Raw genomic sequence first — 20,548 nt, 5'->3', positions numbered from 1 at the left:
GTATGTAATTAAACACTAACCAGTGCAGTACGTATTAATGGCTTTAGCATTGCAAGTGTTTCTATGTATGTGTATTTATTGGGGATGCCAATAAGCCAAACCTAGTGTATTTGCCTTGGTGGAGGTGTAAAACATAATAATAGTCAGTTAAAGTCACTTCAGAATAGACGATGCAGTCACGACATTTACCAGCACCTTCATAATTTTAGCTTTGGTGACCATGTCTTACATGCATTACAGTTTAAGGTTCCATGAATAATTGATCTGGCATGGTCTCCTCTGTTAGTTTATTCCAAACAGTAGTACGTACTATTGATTGGTAAGTCATAATTATAATGTAGATGAATTTGACGTTGCATGATCTCTATTTGTCATTGCTGATATGCACATATGGTGTTTCTATAAGTTTGTGACTTTTAGATTATTACTATACCTTGATATTTAGCAATGTTGCACTTGAAGCTATTGGATGTGTAAGACAATGTATTCGATACAACTGTCCTCTAAAACTTGCAATTTTACAACACGAGCAAATTCCAGACTATGGAGCCAGGACAGTAAGTACTGCAGTATAACATATCAGTGGCACATTGTGAGCAATTAGATGTAATAACAGAGTGAAGACGACGACGAAGATTGCAGAGTAGAAGGATTTCAAAGATACTTTGAACAGCCAATTGCAACAGCTGTGTCACAGTGAGCTACAATGCGGATGCCTTTATGTTGCTCTTACATTGTATTTGTTGGTTGTGAAAGGCGAGGACTGATGATTCTAATAGAAGCGTTTCAGAAAGAGTGTAATCGACTGCTTGAGGTGAGTAATGTTGGAAAGATGTCTGAAATTGAGCTGTGTTGCAGTAATTTCCAACAAAATTATCTATTTTATGCTAATTTGTAACAAACTTTGTGTAAATTGTTTTAGCTTTCATTCAAATTAGGTCGTGTACTTAGGTTCTATAGTGAGATGAAATATCATTATTACAATGTACATGTAGATTTGAGTGTATGCATGCATCAGTGCATAGCAGTGTTGAGCAGGTCTGGCCATGCTTTGATTAGGTTTTGGAAAAATGGCCTTTACCAGTGGTCAATTACCATACCTTTTGGTTTGAGAATAGATGATCAATATTATTTATTGATCTGTTTATTTGAAGAATTCAGTCTTTACAACAATCTACTGTATCAAACTTGAAGAAACACACAAGTCTGCTCTTCGAAAGCATTAAGTATAGGTACTGGAAAGGCAACCATTGATGGTCATATCCTTGAGAATGTGTCTGAATTTTGCTATCTAGGTAGTATTGTGACTAACTCAGGAGACTGTCATTCAGTTGTTATTGAGAGAATTCAAAAGCCAGTGAATGGTTTGCAATTTGGAAAAAAGAGTGTTTGCTAATCGTTGGCTGAGCTTGGCCGCTTACTTTGAGTGAATAATACTCAACCTCAAGAGTTATTGTTACGAAGCAAATTGCATGGTGTAAAACCTCCAGCACATGGACCAAGACATAGATGGGTTGATGTATACTATACAATGAGATATGTAATATCTGAAATTTGACTTATTATCACTTGATCATTTTCTTGGCACTTCTGCAATGCCAATACCCATTGTGGGTCGGGCAGAATGCAAGGCTCAAGGTGTGTGTGTGTGTGTGTGTGTGTGTGTGTGTGTGTGTGTGTGTGTGTGTGTGTGTGTGTGAGTGTGTGTGTGTGTGTGTGTGTGTGAGTGTGTGTGTGTGTGTGTGTGTGTGTGTGTGTGTGTGTGTGTGTGAGTGTGTGTGTGTGTGTGTGTGTGTGTGTGTGTGTGTGTGTGTGTGTGTGTGTGTGAAACTACTTGGTTCTTGTTGCATTGATGCCTGAATTATTTACTACAAGATTTCTAAATATGAGTTAGGAATGTAATTGGGTGTGTAAACCTGTCTCTAATCAAAAATGTATTTGGAGGGGTACAGACACATAATTGTTATTAACTTAAAAGAAAAGTATTGGAACAGGTGTAGGCAATGTTGTTAGGTTGAATGCCTAGACACTTTCCACTAATGGCAAAGACATCTCCAAGCCTTCCATACTTGATAACTGAAGCAATAAGGGTATTATATACACAGTATATATCGGTGATGAGCAAGTATAAATCTGTAAGAAGCAGTAGATGTCTTTGAGGAAGAGAGTTTGACAACTTTTTGTTGAAATATATTTAATTTTATTGATTGTGAACAATCATCAAGTTGAGTGAAGCAGTTTGTTTATTTGGTTAAGCAAGAACTATTGCAAATTTAGCTGCAAATTTTGATGGAGTGAAAGCTAAACTGCAAATCACACCTTGTTCAACTTGTTTGCTAGTTTTTAATCTTCTTTCTTATTCTTTTAAAATTTCACTCTTTTATGTTTTGAGATCTTCACACACTATATATTTGGTTTATAAGCAACTTAAATACCGTATTTGCCCACAATAACGCCCTGGGTGTATAGAAAAGACACTTTTTTCAGGATGTATACTAGGGCATGGGCATTATTTTGGTCCCGGGAGTATACATGGTCGCAAAATGCTGTCGTTTGGCCAGTCATCATCAAACACTTGAAGACAGAAATACAACAAATACTTGTAATTATCCATTTGCAAGATCAAGAGTACCTATATCCGTACAGCATCAGCATACACACAGAAACTAGACACTATATATACACATGCAAACCGGAGTGGTCGGCCTGAAGCCCAGCTGTCAAAAGCATCAGGCTCGGTAATTGCAATGAAGACATGAGTCTAGCGGTAAGCACTTTTACTTAACACTGACACCAGCTCATCAAACGCACACAGACGGAGACGAATGTTCTGCAGACCTCATTTTGTTTTGTCTGCGCATGCGTATCCTGGGCTTATACTTGGGCATGGGTGTATACTTGGGCATGGGCGTATACTTGGGCATGGGCGTATACTTGGACATGGGCGTATACTTGGGCATGGGCATTGTTTTGGGCTGAAAAAAGTTTTGACCTGTCACACATGGGTGTATATAAGGGCATTGGCCTTATTTTGGTATGGGCGTTATTACAGGGGAATACGGTAATAATATTAAATGTAAATGAGCTGTACAGTGACATGAGATGATTATGTTATGCTGCACATACTTGACGTATCATACATACATTATGCATTCGATTTTATTCTGTTTCTAGGGTTTAAACCATCAACAGCCTGATCAAGTAGTACAAACAGTGAAGGCCATTTGGTCAACTTTATCAACTGTTGAGTTGTCATGCATTACAGATGCCATTTCTTTCCTTCGAAAAGTTACTCTTCGTTGTGATGGTGTCAGTAAACAGGTATTAACTGAGAGTGTGTAGTCATCGTATCATTGTAAACATGTGCTTCTGCTTTGATTACTACTTAGCCACATCTAATGGTACTTTGCAATTGGATAATTGTATTTGTGTTTTTTGCATATTGGCATATTCACAAGCACACGGCAATGTGATTTATGCAGTAGCCTTGTAATCAAATATTGGACAATAATTAAACAGTCTTAATTAAACTGTTTTCAAAATGGTGTGGAAATGTGATTTTTATAATGTGCATGTGCTTTTGGAGTTATTGGCACATGCCACAGTCAGTGGCAAGTGCTTTGCAAAGTTTTCAAGTGCCCCAAGTTTCTTGTATCTATATTGCTACATGAGAGAAAGAGTCTACTGCTGTTTTAGAGCGTGTTCACATCGGGCCTAATCATGATTAGTGTAACGCCATTCTAACGCCATTCTAATGACGGAAAGAGTAGTATTACAACCACATTAGTGGCGTTAGTGGTTGCACGTGACTTTGGTAGCACGTGAGGTAGTATACAAGAAGAGCATGCCGCCGATGTTTCTGATATGGCAGTGTATGTTAAGTGTACAAACACAGCAACAACATGGTGATGTATACGGAAGCACAGGCAGATGTCTACGTGCGTGCCTGTACATGTGACAACTTCCTGCTGTCCCTGAAGGAGCTGCCAGAAAGCAAACTAGCTGTTTTCCTCTTCAAAACCTAAAGCAATGGATTCGTCAAGACAATTTACGCGAATTCTTGCCGGATATGACAGATGAAAACTGTTGAGGTTAATTATACTCACATGCCCACGTGGCTTACTAATTATAGTTAGCAGTGTGAATGCGCTTGCGTTCATGTTGGCCTAATCATAGTTAGCCTAATCATAGTTAGTCTAGATGTTGGTGTGAACACGCTCTGAGAGTGTTCTCAAATTAGATATGTATAGTTATTATACACAAAATTAATGTGACGTTGACTTTCTTGGGAAGTCTTACTTCTATGGTAGCTATAATCTTTATGTATATCATATCTTTTAAGTTGGACTTAAAGTTGGACCTGTTCAACAGTTGTACATTAGAAAGACTGGAAAATGTGTAGCTGGAAGTAATAGTGTTAGCCAAGAATGTAGTTGATTTCTGTAATGCCACTCAGTCAGGTCAAGCATTTCAGCATGAGTTTTCAAAGAGTAGACTACCATCACACTGCAATGCTTCTGTTTTGAACACATGTCATCATGTTCATGCATTTATGCATTATTGATGATTTCAGAAGTTACTCTTATGTGACTATGGCTAATACGGAAACTAAACAACATGCTAAAGTTTATCTGTTTGTCCTGGCTGACATTCCAAGTGCGAATATGCTTGATTCTAGAAGAGCACATTTACAGTTACTCACAGTTAAAATTATACTACTATGAACAACAGTAATCTAAGAACTTTTTTGGTTAAGAAACAGCAGAACAGCAAACCTTAAGAATCCTCTAAATTTGAGGCTTTAACTGAACAAGGGATTTCTTTGCTAATGACAACAAACATAAGGCCACTAATGTCTCATTTATATTTGGAGGGCAGTGAGTGGTTACTTAAACTAGATTCAAGGGTGGCAGATGTGAGTCTCAGTCAAAAGCTTTGAAGGGTGTTTCCAGAAATCTATCTCCAGAAATCACCATGGTTACTGTTCTCCAAGTTGATCACCAGATTTCTATCTGCATCAGTATCTTCCCTTTGTTTCCACTTTTGAAATTGTCATTTGAAAAAGGTTTCTGGATTCACACCTCTCTCGATTAACAGTACCTTGTCTTGGCTTCTCTTTTTGATTGCTTGAGAGTCTCATTACACTCTGGACGGCAGTGTGTTTCCTCTTTTAACATGGGAATAATGCTGTTTGTGGCCAACTTTGTTGCTTCAGTGATGCTGTTATATAGTAAGACCGAATAATGCTCCTATGATTATACTTATGCATGTAAGGATCACTAAAGATTGCAACTTCATTTCTGCTATATTGACAATGTCACAGGTTGTTTGAAGGATGGTTAAGTATATGCGTGCAGCGGAATAAAGCAATGAACAGAAGGAATCGGTGTATGACTCACACCACTATACTTTAACAATAAACGCAACTAACTAGCTCTAATGTACGAGCAGCTGGATTATATACAGTGCTCAAAATTAGTTTTCAAAGTTAGTCGGCTGTGCGGCCTGTAATGTCAGAAGTTAGCCGGTCATTCAAATTTTTTACTGGTCATCTAATTTAATTAGTAATCAAAAGCAGTTTGTAATCAAAATTAGGAATTTCTAATTTAATTAGCAATCAAAAACCAAGAAACAAGAGTCAGTTGAATACACATATTACTAAGGAAGAAGGCATTAGTTTACAACATGAAAGCACGTAAAATTGCAGTAACTAACAAACATAGCAAACCGTGAACTGCTTTCCTTTATGATGTTACAGTTTTACATCAAATTAAGCAATTTACTCTAACACCACACTATAAGCATATTTGTTTGAACATAACTAGTTACTACAGATCTGAGATGCTATTCTGACATCATGCAAGTTGTGCTAGTGCATGTGACAATGCAAGTTGTGGTAGTGTGACGATGCAAGTTGTGGTACTGTGACCATATTTCACTCATCATTCAAGATCCAAGAGTCCCAATCATCCAGAGATACCGACTGCTCTGCCTCACATATTGTTTCAGTTGCCTCATTGATCGCTGAAGTGTCTTGTTGTTGATGGATGGTCTCGCTGCTGCTGCTGCTGCTGCTGCTGCATTCAATTTTTTATTTTGGGGGATGACTTTCATGACGATTTCTTGAACAGTCTAACCACCATAACTGTACAGCAGCGCTTGAATCAAAATTTTCAAGTTCAGTTCCCTCAACAATGACCTCTAGCAGATCAGATAACGTCTTCTGACTAAGACTTGTTCTACGATCAGTTTTAATTTTCGTTTTAAGCGGAGAAAAGGCGTTCTACTTTGAAGTACTAAACCTAAGCTGAAAGGAGCTGTGCAATAGCAACTAAATTCCTAAATTGCGTGCAGTCAGGTCCAAATGCCAAGCAGTACCAAACATGTTGATACCCATCTCTGTCCGCTCGAAGATATTGATGTGCATAGTCAAGCATCTCTTTGGCTTCTTCCTGAACTGCTGCTAGATCAGTAGCCTTGGCCTCAAGAGGAGCTCGGAAATTCTCAACTAGCATTGAAACAGCCTCTGTAAGCTGAAGAGAGAAAGACTCATCAGTTTTGTGTGAGTACCAGGCTTGTGTGTCCAAGAAAACCATAATAGCCCTCATAAGTTTTGTCTGACCATGAAAGTCTTTCCTTCAATTCATCATCCAATTTTCTCAGATCACTTCAAGCTTGCTGTCTACAGCTGTTCACAACAACATTATTGATGTGATGTAATTCAATTCCTTGATACGTCATTTTGCCATCTGCTCTTTCTATTAGATTGTCCATGACACGTCTGCTTGCAAACCAATTGGTTAAGGGAGTTTCTTTCAACCGTTCCATGGCTCGGTGACTTTTGAGTACTGATTGAATTGCCTTAATGATATCAAGATCATCCCCCTGTAAAGACAAGCTCAGACTAGCGGCGGGATCTAAAATATCTATGTAATGGTCACAGGACAGAATTATTTTTGCATGAGTCCACTTTGTCAAATAACCTTTTAGACGCTGCCGATCAGGGCTTCTAAGACTAGCATCTTCACAGAGGCTTGCTAGGTGGTTCATGTAAGCCCCATATCTATCGAGAACTCTGTGGAGTGCTCTTCGCTTATGAACAATCCATCTGCTTCCTGATGCTCTCACTGATAGGTTGTCACCCCTTGGAAAATTGTGCACTTCTTTCAAATCGTTCACAATAGCCCTCAGTTCCCTACACTTCTTGGGAGACTTGTTGTAAAGATAATAGATCCTAAGAAGCATTTCATCTATTTCTTTAAATACTGGATTGGAGGGAGCGTCTCTGCTTGCAAGTTCTAGTCAATGGGCAAACATCACATCCAGAAATCCATGGCAGAACTTTCTGAACTTTTGCTTTTAGTCCACTTATTCTGAGATGTTTACAGCAGCACCATCAGTGCTCACACCAACAAGAATTGGCAAATTTTTGACTTGCAGCACATTTTCTGGATTCATCAAATCTCTTATACCCATATCTTTCAGAGCTTCTTGTAGGCAATCGAAAAGTCCAGCAGAATCAGCCTTAGACGGTTCCAGTACTTTGAAGTATCGACTTCGAGTTATTAGCTTTTCAGAGGTGTGATCACTCTCAGAATTGATGATTGCAAACAACTCATTCTCCACTTTTCCTTTGTCAGCTGAACTATCCATCAAGATGCTGAAGAAAGGTGCTGCCACTGTTTGTTTGAAATGCTGTCGCTGACGTTCAGCAATATAATGCACAAAGTGACTAGCTGCTACATCAGTTGAATATGCCTCTCCCAGCTCAACACCATGTCATTTTTCAAGAGCACAGATAGATGGATATATTACAAATGGTAAGTTTTCTTTTGCCAGAAAATAACATATTTCAAATTTCTTTATCATCCTTGCTTGGGTCTCCGGCTTCATCTTAAAACTTCTGGCAATCTCACTGTAATCCGTCACTGGCTCTCTCCTCTCGCTGTTTCTTTTCGCTTGTAGGACATTGCAGCTTGATGCTGAGCACTCCCAGCATGATCAATGACATTGTTGGTTCTGTGATTTTTTGACCCATCAATCCATGTTCTGGAGAAATGCTTAGTGCCACATACCTTAGATTGGTATGTTCGACACACCTCACACCACAAAATATCAACCATTGAAGGATTATCTTTCATCTCTTCACATTTAAGCCATGACATAGTTTGATAATCAGCTTCATGGCTTCTTTTTCACCCCATAAATATTTCTTTTGATATATGATGTCTGCATATGGTTGACGACACATTTGAGTTACTGGTGTTTTTGCAAGCTCTGGAATGGTTGTAATTGGATGACTATTTGTAATCTCCCTTTGGTCTTTCTGTACATGTTTGTTCTTGTTACTTAATAACCAGGAATCAAGAGTTTGCTTGATCTTGGAAGACTTGCTTTTAGAACCCTTTTGGCTTAGTAGCAGTGGCAGCCATAGCACATTGAGTTGTGCGAAAAGCATTGCTATATGCCGGGTTGTCATCATTTTGACTTTCTTGGGCTGCAGTGTGGTGTGAGTCAACAGGTATGCCAGAATCTTCATGCATAATTTCTACTGTAATATTCATGTTCGAAGGTATTGCACAGCCCTTGGGCTCTTAGGTTGGAATCCAGACTACAACCATGACTTTGGTTCAATTCTCTTTGACTTTCTTGATTTTCTAAGGGTTTTCATTACAACAAATTCACTGGCATTCTCATCATCACTGAAGCCAAAGGTAGATTCAAGTTGTCAGAGTCCGACTCATCACAGCAATCAGAGGCAGGAATGTCACTTTCGGCGTGGTAACTGAGATTAGTGGCTTATCTGGGTAGCAAAGGCACAAAGTGATTGAGTTAAACATTTCCCGTAAGAGTTGCTGGCTGAGTTGTGCTAGACCACATGATATGAATATCATTATTTTGACTTGCTGAAGATTCCAAAGGTTGTACAATGGTATTTATAAAGGGGTGGATATGTTGGTTAACCTCAGGGTAGTGCATGTTGGTGGAACTACCAACTGCTGTAGCTGCACCATAGACTTGCACCATCCCACCACCAACTTCCAATTTCTTAGTCTCATTGCCCTCCTTCACCACAGCTAAAGCTAGACTGTCCTCAGTGCCCTTTCCCACTTCCTTTGCGGCTTTGAACACGCTGTAACTCTCATCAGAAAGAAATGTGGCAATGAGTGAAGAAGGATCGATTCACACCTGGACAAGACAAAGATTTTTCAATCATAGCAGCTGCAATTGCCTGTGGCTTGTTGCAGAGCTGTTCTGCAACTTGCTGACGGAGTTGCTTGTGATTTTCTTCCTTTCCTGTCAAGGTCATTTCAACAGCCCGAAAAAAGCAATTGCCATCAGCTCCCACACACACAGGCTTATGGGTCACCGGGCATCATTTGGGTAAAGAAACTGCGCAACTGAGTCCAGAGACATAACGCTCTAACAATAAATTAAAAGGCAAAAAGCAACGCAGAAGTTTCAACAGATGTTAGTATACCATAACCTCATTGTCTACTCATGTTCCATGTACATAGCAAATCTTTACACAGCATGACCACTTAACTGATTGTATCATAATTCACTAGAGATGTTATGGCATTCATAGTAACAAAACAATAGCTAAACGGTCCTCTCACAAGACTTAGATAAACATGCAGGGCTGTCCCTCTCATGCAGACATGATTGAGGCCTAAAAAATAAGGTAAAAGTTGGGCGGTGCTATAGATTGTAGAGTACAAATTCAGAGGCCAGCACATGAACAGAGACGAAATAGATGGTGCTAAATGATGTACATAGCTAACATATAATATCACATAGCTATGTAGACTAGCTCTTAGGTCTTGTATATGAAAAGGGCTTTGGAATCGTCAAATCTTTTGTTAGAGGGCTCACACTTATGACCTATGGAAACAATTTGGGGCATACATCGAGGTATCCTGTTGGAAATTTGTTTGCTGTAAATTATAGCGAATTGAAGTTTCTGTGTTGACTTAGGCTGTGTCTCCACTTGTTGCTCTTTAAATGTGTTTAACGTTAAACACGTTTAGACTCTAAACATGTTTAGTAGACAGCATCTCTACTTGTCCATTTATTCCAGGCTATTAAAATAATTATCCGGGACTTTGTTGTACTGCATGAATTTGTTTCTTGTGCACCGGACAGTCAGAGATCGTCTTCTGGATGTCTCAAGAACAATCAGAGACACAAGTATCTGTTTTCGCCGAAATCACTCTCTCCTGACACTCTGCATCAGTCTAAGCACTCTCTGACATTGCCTAGTTCTGCCTTCTTCCAATAGTCTCCAAGGAAAGAGAAAGAACAGCGTGGAAGAACTAACATTCATTGTCGTGGAATGCGCATTTCTATCACATGACCGTTAAACCCAAACCACTTTTGTTAAACTACCTCTGAAACATGTTTAGCAAAAGTTGTTTAGGTTTACAGTTAAACAGGTTTAATGCTAGTGGAGACGCGATTATTCTTAAACATGTTTAGACTCAAACAGGTTGTAAACATGTTTAAGCCCTAGTGGAGACGTGCCCATAGTTTTATTTGTGTTGTGTTCTTGTTTGTGTAGAGTCTTTGTTAGTATGCTTGTATGTTATGTCTTGTGTTGCCCCTGCGAGTGAACTGCAACTGTAATTGTTGCGATAAGAAATATGTATTATTATATTATTGTTAGTCAATCTAAGAAGTGCATGAAAAGTCAACTAATGCCCAAGTGAATACATTAGGTCCATCCCTTGAAGATCGGCTACTCTTTTCGTGATGTTCAGACATGAACGAGAGTAGAGTACAGTACTGCCGAAGTGCTCTGGTTTATCTAAATCGCTATTAAACTTCCCAGTACAAATACATGAATCAAAGTCCACAGAGCACACAATGCTCTCCAAGTATCCCTGTTGTTTCATGAAGGCATCCATTGATTCTTGTTAAACATATACAATCACAAGGCATGTAAACAGCCAGCTCCAGCACTCGTCTCAATTGAGATTTCACCAGCACTGCTACCATCCTGGCACTACTTGTGTTAAGTGGGAAAACAAAATTCTGCAATTCTTGATGCCTCAGAAGTGCTACTCCACCATAGGGCCTTCCCCGATGAAGTTCTGCTGTTTCCATATGTAAATCAGCACTCACAACAACATCACTTTTATACTTAATACTAAACTAGCCAAAGTCAGATGGCATTAGCCATGCAGTGTAGTTGTATTGCAACTAAATCGTTATGTTTAAGTAAATCTTTCACTTCATTCCATTGATGATTTACCTTTACAATTATTACTCCCGATGCATAACTGTCTATCCCTCGTATTGTCGTTGGAAACATTGTCCTTGGTTGAACTTGAACCCAACCTCCTGGAGTTACAACTGTTCATCATCTAGTTCATTTCTGGACACGTCTTTTTATAAGTAGGAGCCTGCTTGGATAAAACACCCATGATCTCACCCTGAAAAACTTAATTTGGCCAAAATGAGGTATTAAGAACTTTTTCTCTTTTCTGTTGGAGTGCTCAGTCTTAGCACTCTTCATTAATTCCGGCTGTCTTGGATTTATGTTAAAACACTTTTTTACTTCAAAGTCATTCCTTTCAGATATTCAACAATCTGAGATTTGGATATACTTTCAATCAAATTCCCAATGTTCAGATCCCATGTGTCCCTCTTTTGCTCTCTCAACTTTTTTGACAGTCAAACGGCTTCTGCTTAATTAATCTCAACCAGGGACTGATATTACATTTGTTGAGCTTGTCAATGAACACCTTTTCATCACTTTTACTTTTGCTTGCGCCATCTTTATCACCTGATGCTTTTTGGTGCTTTCTCTTGGACCTTAATTTTTATCCATTCCTTGTCTTGAATTCAACTTTGATGCATCAGCATATGATATAGTGTACTAATGTTGTTCTCTTCTTTCATTACCTATAATTAACCCCCTTGTTCTTCATTCATTTCTAAATTTATGTAGTTTTCCCTTTATATTTTCACCTGTCTATTTTTCCCTCTGATTTCTGTACACAGAAATGTTTTTCAATGAGGTCTTCTTGCCAATTTTATCACATGTTTTGTTTCCACTTTTCTTGAGAGTCTCGTGGTTACTCCACCAACCTCTTTTGTCACTTCCTTGGACAGTTTTCTACTACTAATTAATGCAGGACCATTACCTCTTGCCATTTCAGCATCTTCCATAATAGGTTTCATCATTTTTTCTAGCGAAGCTGATAAGTTGCTTAACACTTTGTTGAAAATAGTCTGCCATCTATCTTCCCCATAGGGAATCCATTAATATTAATAGCCACAAAGAGGGAAGGTTGACTTTCATTTTGTTTGCTTCAAAAAACAGTTGTATCATGTCTTCTACATTGGCCTCAGCCTTGATTTTATGTCCGGTGTTCTTCCTGCAGGGCCTTTTATTTAGTCTTGACTTTAGTGATTTAGTTATTTACAATGATTTGCCTTAGGATCTTTATGACAGTGTAAGTGTTGATTTAATAATGGATTGATTTCTTATTATGTTTAGGGTAATGTGGAGCGGAGTGGAGAAGACAAAAGTCGGTTTGAATTAGGTATCAATAAACTCACATCTGCTGTCCACAGATTTATAGAGGTTTACTGCAGCTCATTTGAAACGAACTTTAATCTTTCTCAGTCAGTTGCCAGAGGTCAGTATCTATACTATGTAATAGATAAATGTTTATTATGCGTGCTTATGTATAGCACATGGCAATGTTCGACTGAAGAAGTCTTTGACTGATGTTGAAGGGAAATTTCGAGTCTTTATTGGATCAGCGAGTCGGATACCTTATGTTTATCGAAGGTTAGGCAGATAACATAATATTTTATAGGCTGTGGAATTACAAAATCAAGTAATTTCTTTTAGTTTTGAACTTTTCCAAGTTCAATGTCGACTGTATTATGGGGGTGAGATGTTGGCGGACTGTCAGTCAACTTGGCCTGTCCAATTATCGTATGGGTTCAGTAATCGTCTTGCATGGGATGAATGGTCAGTTTCAGAACTCTTCTCTTCAATTATTAAAACTTAATCCATTAATAAAGTTATGCAGTAAATACTAGTGCATGTGATATTATTTGTTACATAATAGGATAGCAGACATTGGAGCATTTAGAACTTTGTAGGATATTACCCTGTAGAAATCTTCATGCGATTGCATGAGATGCGCATGCGAGTCTCTTGCAAAAGTCGTTTATGCATGCGAGTCTCTTGCAAAAGTTGTTTACGCATGCGAATTGGCCAATTTCGCATGCGGAGACTAGCTCGCAATGCATTACACACGAGTTCCGCATGCGATGGTGATGCGTTCGCATGAATTCTGCAACACTCTAGAGGTTTTGCATGCAAATCACATGCGAATTGCAATTTTGCATGCGGAGGCTCTAGCTCACAATGCGTAATCACGAGTTCTGCATGTAGAGAGGCGATCCGCTTGCACGAGTTCTACAAGTGTTGCAACACTTGCTAGATTTACATACATCGCTTTGGATAGACCTCTAGTACGAAGACCTACGAAGTAACATCGTTACTAGACGCTCACGGCTCAGACTAGGTTCAGATTTCCCAACTATTTGTAGTGTACTGCAGGTATGTACATGGATACGTTGAAGTTCAAAGAAAGCATGGCAGAACTGCAGGCTCTACCAAAGGCGGTATTTATCGACTGTAGACTAGCAATTAGCACGTTTAGAGACTAATCAGCTACCACACAGAGGCTCACAAGATGTGACCGGTCTGCAACATCCGCAACTAGATTGAGGAGGATTGAAATGAACCAATCAGCATCAAGCTCGGAAGGCGGAGCTGAACAGGAACCTTTGCTGTAGCCAATCACCATCAAGCACTGTTCACCTACGCAGGCACTCAAGGACTCAACCGGCAGTTCAACGGTCTAGCTGTTTTGGCGGTGTAGCGTCGCCGGGTGTAGGAGGACTATGGCTTCACAGTCCAGCGACAGTCAAAGACGTGTCCTTACAGAAAAGGTAGTTTGTCACTCCAGCTCCAGTAGCTGTTACTACACTGCATGGTCACCTAACCCACCTCAAAACAGAAAATTCGATAGATTCTTCACGCTAGAAAGAGGATGGAGCTGGGACTAAGGCTTTTGGAGAAGATTCGAAAAAACCAAACTATTACAGGTACCAGACAAGAGTCTTGTCGTTCTTGTCTGTGTTACTGCAACTGCTTTATTAGAAAAAGAAGAAATCTCGGCAAATATAGGCTTACTGCTGAGGTCGCTCATGATAGTGATTCACAACCTGGGCAAGAGAATCATCAGAACCCAAGTAAAAATGCAGATTACTGACAACCACAGCGTAAAAAGGAAACAAGTTCTTGTGGAAAACATTCTTAGACTGCGTTTTTGCTAAGGTAGAGTGCAAATGTCAAATATCAGCTTGTTATTGGTTAGAAATATAATCAGAAATTAAAGAAATTGCAGTCAAATGGTTCTCAATCACGTCTCTAGGCGCATGCTTGTGACCAAACCCTGTTCATGCGATTCTCGTGCGTTCCGCATGCAATTCTCGTGCATTCCCATGTGAATATCCGTATGTTCCGAATGCGAATATCTGTATGTTCCGAATGCGAATATCCGTATGTTCCAAATGCGAATATCCGTACGTTTTACGTGCGAATGAGGTCTCAAGTATGTAAATGAGCTATGCATGTGCGAGTCGACCCTTATCTCATGCGTTTTGAGTCGCACAAAAATTTTCTGTAGGGTATTATTACTATTGTTATTATGGAATTTTTATCACATCATGTAATACATGACCGAGTTCTTACTTGGACAACAAGAGTTTTACAATCAGATGACAGACTCGCTGACAGACTCAAGACTTGTAAATCTGAACAGTGAGCATAGTTGTTGAAGTGTATAGTGGCAGATTTAGAGGAGGTTTTATGTGTTCCAAGGAACTCTTTCTGTTCTGATGTAACTTGGTCTCACCAGCATAACTCATTGGATCTGTACACGTGCCACGCTCCAGTAAGCAAAGTGATGTGTTAACTATGAAAAGCAGAGAGTGAAGTTAACCTGCCTTGTTTTCTGTTGATTTCTAAGGTAGATTTGCATATACATGTTTGCTATGACCAACATTGGTTATGTCGTACAGTACCAAAACAAGCTTTGAGCTTTATTATTTCTCCAAAGAGGTTCAGATTATGGGCTTATGGATGGGCTTAACATGGGTTGGCTTATATATACTGTATAACTGGTTATTTCTACGATAATGATATTTCTGTGAATTCTGCGAAGAAATCGTGGAGCGCACAAATAAAATTCGCAGATGTTTAGTCCTATCCTCGGAGTCCCAGAAAGTCACTGTTGCAACACATGTACATGTGTGACACTGTGTGTACAGTACCAGTAACTGTCTTTCTGGTTGAAACACAGAAATTTAATTTGCATTAATTAAAACTTTTTATAAATTCTCAAATTGCAGTAATTTAAGACCACAGAAATAACCAGTTATATGGTATACATGAGTATATGGTATACGTGAGTCACAAGTAAAAGGCACTTGCTTCATACGGGGCAAACATGTTAGTACAAGGGTGGGCAAAAGTGAGCGCTACGGAAAATCAAGTGAGTGCCAAGCGAGCACCAGATTGTTTTCGCAGACAGACAGACAGACAGACAGACAGACAGACAGACACACAGCGTTACGTAACACAGACACAAACACACACACACACACACACACACACACACACACACACACACACACACACACACACACACACACACACACACCAAACATCCGCTTATTGTCAATATTTATATAGCACACATATATGGAAATTCAGCAACATATGTTGAGTCTAGCGCTAATACGTGCCATTAGAGCATTTAGTTTCTGTGGTTAATTAAGGAAGTGCAGTATTTGCTTTTTTTGAGTTCATCACACTGAAACCTTATTCAGATCCTTGTGATTTCAAATAACATGTCATCCAGCAGGGCTGTCATTCAGAGATGTCAGTTGCTGATCACATATCATATCCACACTATTTTATGTGATATTTTGCCAGGAATGTTCTAGTATTTTTGCTTCCACATCTCTTGAAGTGAAGTTTTCTTTCTTTTGTTCCGGGTTCATGATGATACTCGTTATGATCCTTATTGGCACTGTGAGAATCAACAGCGACACCCTCACAACATGCTGATTTTAGGAACTGCAGGTGGACTTCTAATGTATTTGACTGTATTTACACACAGTGACCCACCACTATAATACTACAGACTTGTTGTTGAAATCGCTGGCATTTACCTCGCTTTTATTTTACTTTAACCTGGTACTTCCAATGCAAACATTTTCTGAGCGGACATGCACTTTCCAGAGAACCAATGGTCCATACTAAGAAATTTTTTATCTCTTACTCCAAGCGAGACCTCAACTGGTAATTCTTTTTTAAACGGAGTGGTTCCTGTGACTAGATAGAGACGTTTAAAACAGTTCAGATCTGTGATTTTTCTTGAATATTATACTTCTACTCTTCTGGTAAGGTTCTGGAACAGATTAATTCACGATGCAAAAAGAAAGAGCCATTTTTAAAGTTGATCATGTGCAGTACCATGAGCTATCCGGAACGCCAGCTAGAAATCAGCAAAAGGAAATTGAGCATCAATCCTACCGACCATGCCCACCTCTGATCATGGTATGTGTGGTACTGGGGTATCAGGTTCTGTCAATTCTCTCAGTGTCATTCACTGCAGCAAGTTTCAGTTCTTGATCAATAATTCCTTGCTACATATATACAACAGCTTTTTAACACCTTTTGTGCTTAGCAGTTGCCATGACTACATTGTGTGTTAGTTTTGTGTATGTGTATGTAAGATAACTTATACCAGTCACAAGCTTCTTTTTGAGTGGGCTTATTTTTTGAGTAGGCTTATATTTGTTTTGGGTAGACAGCGCATGGAGTATACACAGATGGGCTTATTTTCAAGTGGTTTATTTGTGGAATTCTATTGTATGCAGATTTACAATGTTTGATCATCAGCACAGTGAACTTTATGAAGATGGTTGTTTGTGTGTGTGTGTGTGTGTGTGTGTGTGTGTGTGTGAGAGAGAGAGAGAGAGAGAGAGAGAGAGTGTGCGTGTGTGTGTGCATGTGTAGGTATACATTGTGATTGCATAAGACGGATATTTCATACAGTGACTCTTAGCATTCTTAATTAATTTATCCAGGCTTGAGTTTAATGTTGACATCAGGAGTTTGCCACGAGAGATTCGACTCTGCTGCTCTTTGATTGGGTGCAAGAAAGCATCTGGTAGTGACACAAAGGAAGTTCTTGGTTGGGTTGCTTTTTGCTTGTTTGATTTTAAAAGGTTTGTGTTGGATTTCCATTTAATTTAGTCATTTGACTATGGCTGTTTAGTGCATTGCTGTCTGGAGATTTCTTGTTTGGTCTTTGGCCAGATCAAGTAGCAAATCCCATTGGAACATGTTCCTCCAACATCATCAACAAAGACAGTGTCATATTGCATGTAAGTGATGTATTGTCTACTGTGATGAGATTTAGTTTTCAAGCTAGAAATTCGTCCTATTTTAGATTCAACTGGATTCTTTTGGAGAAAGTGAAGTTTTCTTCCCTGAGTCAAGCAAGATGTAAGGAAGTAGTTATACATGTGTCACGTATAACATTCAGGGACACACAGGAAATTAGGGCTGGTCTGGGTAGAGTTGAAAGGTAGCTGAAGTGTGGATGTAAGAGCGAAAGACTAGACTCATAATATGATATTGAATTAAACCTGTGTCCATCTTTCTCCAAGATATTGGCATATTGAATGTTACCTCAATTTATGACATTACAGTCATCTATTAAGAATGTTGAGGCTTGTCATCTGCTGTGTTTATAGAAATACCTCTTTGTATGCATCATAGCAAATACATAAGGCCTTTCTGTGTTCTACTAACTGTTTTAAACTTTAATGCTTCTGTTTTTAGACCCAACTTGTTCTGTTGCTAGATCTGTACGTAGACTATGAGTGCTGTGAACACGAGTTACCTTGCTAAACATGCATATACACCAAGCTTGGGCTGTTTATGTATAAAATTGACTGTGCGTGTTACTAAATTGTGGTGTGTCAAGAAATATATTATTATTATTAATTAGTTATTGTGGGTTTTTTATGTCTAGAGTTCTTCCTGTCAGGCAATCTGTAATGGATCTTGTAACAAAGCATTCTTTGAAAATGATGATTCAGAAAGATCCCTATAAAAGGTATAATGATATGCAATCACCAATGCGGTAGCGTTGGTATGTAGGGTTGAGTGTGTGTTCAGTTCTTTTGTAAGAGTGGGTATCAACCGTTTATGCCACAAAGCTAATTTCTATACCAACCTCTGCGCTTGCAACGGAATATGTCCATGACTACTGGAATATGTCATTGCAATGCATGGTCCCCTCTTGAGGGACTTCCCCCCTCCCCCCCGCGTAAAATTTCTTGATGACGTGAACGCTACACCTTCCAGTTCATTCGAACACACTCCCACGCTAGCCCTGTGTAAGCTGTACATTACTAGCAAATGAATTAATTGAATGGTGGTAGTCACCTTGAACTTTAATATTCTTGAATACTGTTTGATGAGATGTTGAACTTAATTGACTTTCAGTGTATCACCTCTGATTTTCTTTGACATTAGTGCCAGGTTTGAGAGTCTGTTCTCAGTCCTGCTGACTCTTAACCAGGGTTTCAATCTGTTTTAAGCTAGGACAGAATGGTCAGATGATGTGCATGACACAGGAATAACACATCTTTCCAATAAATTAGAAACTTATAGTAAGCAGATCAATAAGAGGGCTTTTTGAACTGAGCAACCATTGCCAGTATTACTGTTTGGTTTCTACATCTTCAGTATGTCTTGAGGACCTATGGTGTTGTCAAACTCACAGACAGTTTTCAAATTTTGAGCATATTACTGTGTAGTATATTTGCCACTCTGCTTCACTATGTGTACAGTACACCATGTAGCCCGCCTTATGTTACACCAGAGTCCCCTTATCAGCTCGCTAACTACTACATCCCTCTCCCTTACAGTCACTAAGCTAAACAAAAACCAAACCAAACAACAACAAAAACTTATAAGTCCAGTCTTTCAGGCGGCTTCCTTACGTTGGGCATGGCGTACCTCGACTTCACGGTCGTTTGCAGCTCTTGGAGTTGTAGGCAGCTCCAGGCTGATTGAGGAGTTTGCTGTCTTTTTAGCCTTCTTTTCATTGTCTACCTTGTTGTCCAGTTCCACTCCTTCCTTAATCACTTCCTGTTCTGTTTCATTGTAGAGCTCTTTTCCGACGTCTTCCAAATCTGGTCATCTTTCTTCTTCTCGTTAGTGTTGGTCCTGTGCCCTTGATGTCTTTTTATCACTGTTCCCTAGTAGTCAGTTGCGAATATGGTCTTGATGTTGTCTCACTAGTTGTCATGTTGGTAGTCGGCAGCAGAAAGACGAGATCCTTGCTGGCTCTCAATTTTCGGATTTTTCTAAAGTCAAAAATTTTGAATGTAAATGCCTTGGCCTGCTAAGAAGCTCTTGTCCTTGCTGTGTTGGTCATGCTACTACTTCTACTTGGCTGGTTTGGACCTCCTCTCTCAGGAATCTAAGCCAGGATTTTTGGAAGTTGTATTGGTATGGGCGTGACACATGAGTTTGGCATGTGGGTGTGACATGTTCGTGTTGTTTGTGCAAATTTCTGAAAGAAAAATTTCTGCTGGTTTGGGGAGTGGTTTACGATACCTTTTGTAAACCAGTTGCTTTTTGCTGTACAGTTTACTGACTGAAACTCAGCCTCTACAAATCGCACTGAGGCACTGACAAACTGATAGTAGGGTATGGATTACATTGTTAACTACTAGTAAGCGTTTCTCATTACTATAGCTCTGTCCACACTAGACCAGAATACATCTCGATCCCATCGCGATCTGATTGGGATAGTGAGTGTCCACACTTTGAAAATGTTACCTCCGCCTAATTTTTGGTATCACGTGACTGATGACTGATGTGTACGTGTGGCTTCTTTGCTTGTGGAAAGCGTTAATACAGCGATGTAAGGTGAGCGAGAACAAAGACGATGAGGATTGTAAGATATTTCGACTACACGTGTAGCGTACGTGGAGTTAACGTCCTCTTTCTAATTGGATTCAACCAATCACGATTGGATCGCGATTAAAACCACCTCGATGTGGATTGGATTTATCGCGATTGGATCGCAATCCAGTTGCCAGTGTGGACAGGGCTTATTACTAGGCAACAAATCCAATTACAATACTATAGGTATGCAATTAGAGACTCATGATTAATCTGTCTTCACCTTTTTCCTCATTATCGCTGTATAAACATTCCACAGGTATGAACAGAGACACTATCTATGCCTAGCCAGTATGTTGGAGGCGTAGCGGGTATGTTGAAGGCGTAGCGGGCAGGTCTAAAGGCATAGCGGGCTGCTATGCTTTAGCATGCCTGGCTAGAACCCTGCCTCCACTGAGAGATTGGGGTGGATGTGGTCCAGCAACGTTTTGGGTCTTTGTTCTAACAGCAATTCCGCCG

General features: G+C 39.5%; 1 protein-coding gene across 1 annotated transcript in view; it reads left to right on the top strand.

Annotated features, from left to right (window-relative positions):
• LOC134189187 (phosphatidylinositol 4-phosphate 3-kinase C2 domain-containing subunit alpha-like) overlaps window positions 1-20,001 on the top strand; it is a 39,912-nt gene extending 19,911 nt beyond the window's left edge. The window contains exons 8-20 of the mRNA XM_062657427.1: window positions 446-557; window positions 617-696; window positions 757-814; window positions 3,175-3,321; window positions 12,506-12,647; window positions 12,703-12,802; window positions 12,866-12,988; window positions 17,191-17,331; window positions 17,382-17,490; window positions 17,556-17,611; window positions 18,144-18,227; window positions 19,436-19,506; window positions 19,880-20,001. Of these exons, the coding sequence (XP_062513411.1) occupies window positions 446-557; window positions 617-696; window positions 757-814; window positions 3,175-3,321; window positions 12,506-12,647; window positions 12,703-12,802; window positions 12,866-12,988; window positions 17,191-17,331; window positions 17,382-17,490; window positions 17,556-17,611; window positions 18,144-18,227; window positions 19,436-19,506; window positions 19,880-20,001 (1,345 nt within the window). The remainder of the gene's footprint in view (window positions 1-445; window positions 558-616; window positions 697-756; window positions 815-3,174; window positions 3,322-12,505; window positions 12,648-12,702; window positions 12,803-12,865; window positions 12,989-17,190; window positions 17,332-17,381; window positions 17,491-17,555; window positions 17,612-18,143; window positions 18,228-19,435; window positions 19,507-19,879) is intronic.
• Window positions 20,002-20,548: the final 547 nt, after the last annotated feature.

The sequence above is a fragment of the Corticium candelabrum genome, chromosome 13 (genome assembly GCF_963422355.1).
Source record: "Corticium candelabrum chromosome 13, ooCorCand1.1, whole genome shotgun sequence".
NCBI classification, from domain to species: Eukaryota; Metazoa; Porifera; class Homoscleromorpha; order Homosclerophorida; family Plakinidae; genus Corticium; species Corticium candelabrum.
The sequence above is the reverse complement of the archived record's forward strand: the minus strand, read 5'-3'. Positions and strand labels throughout refer to the sequence as shown.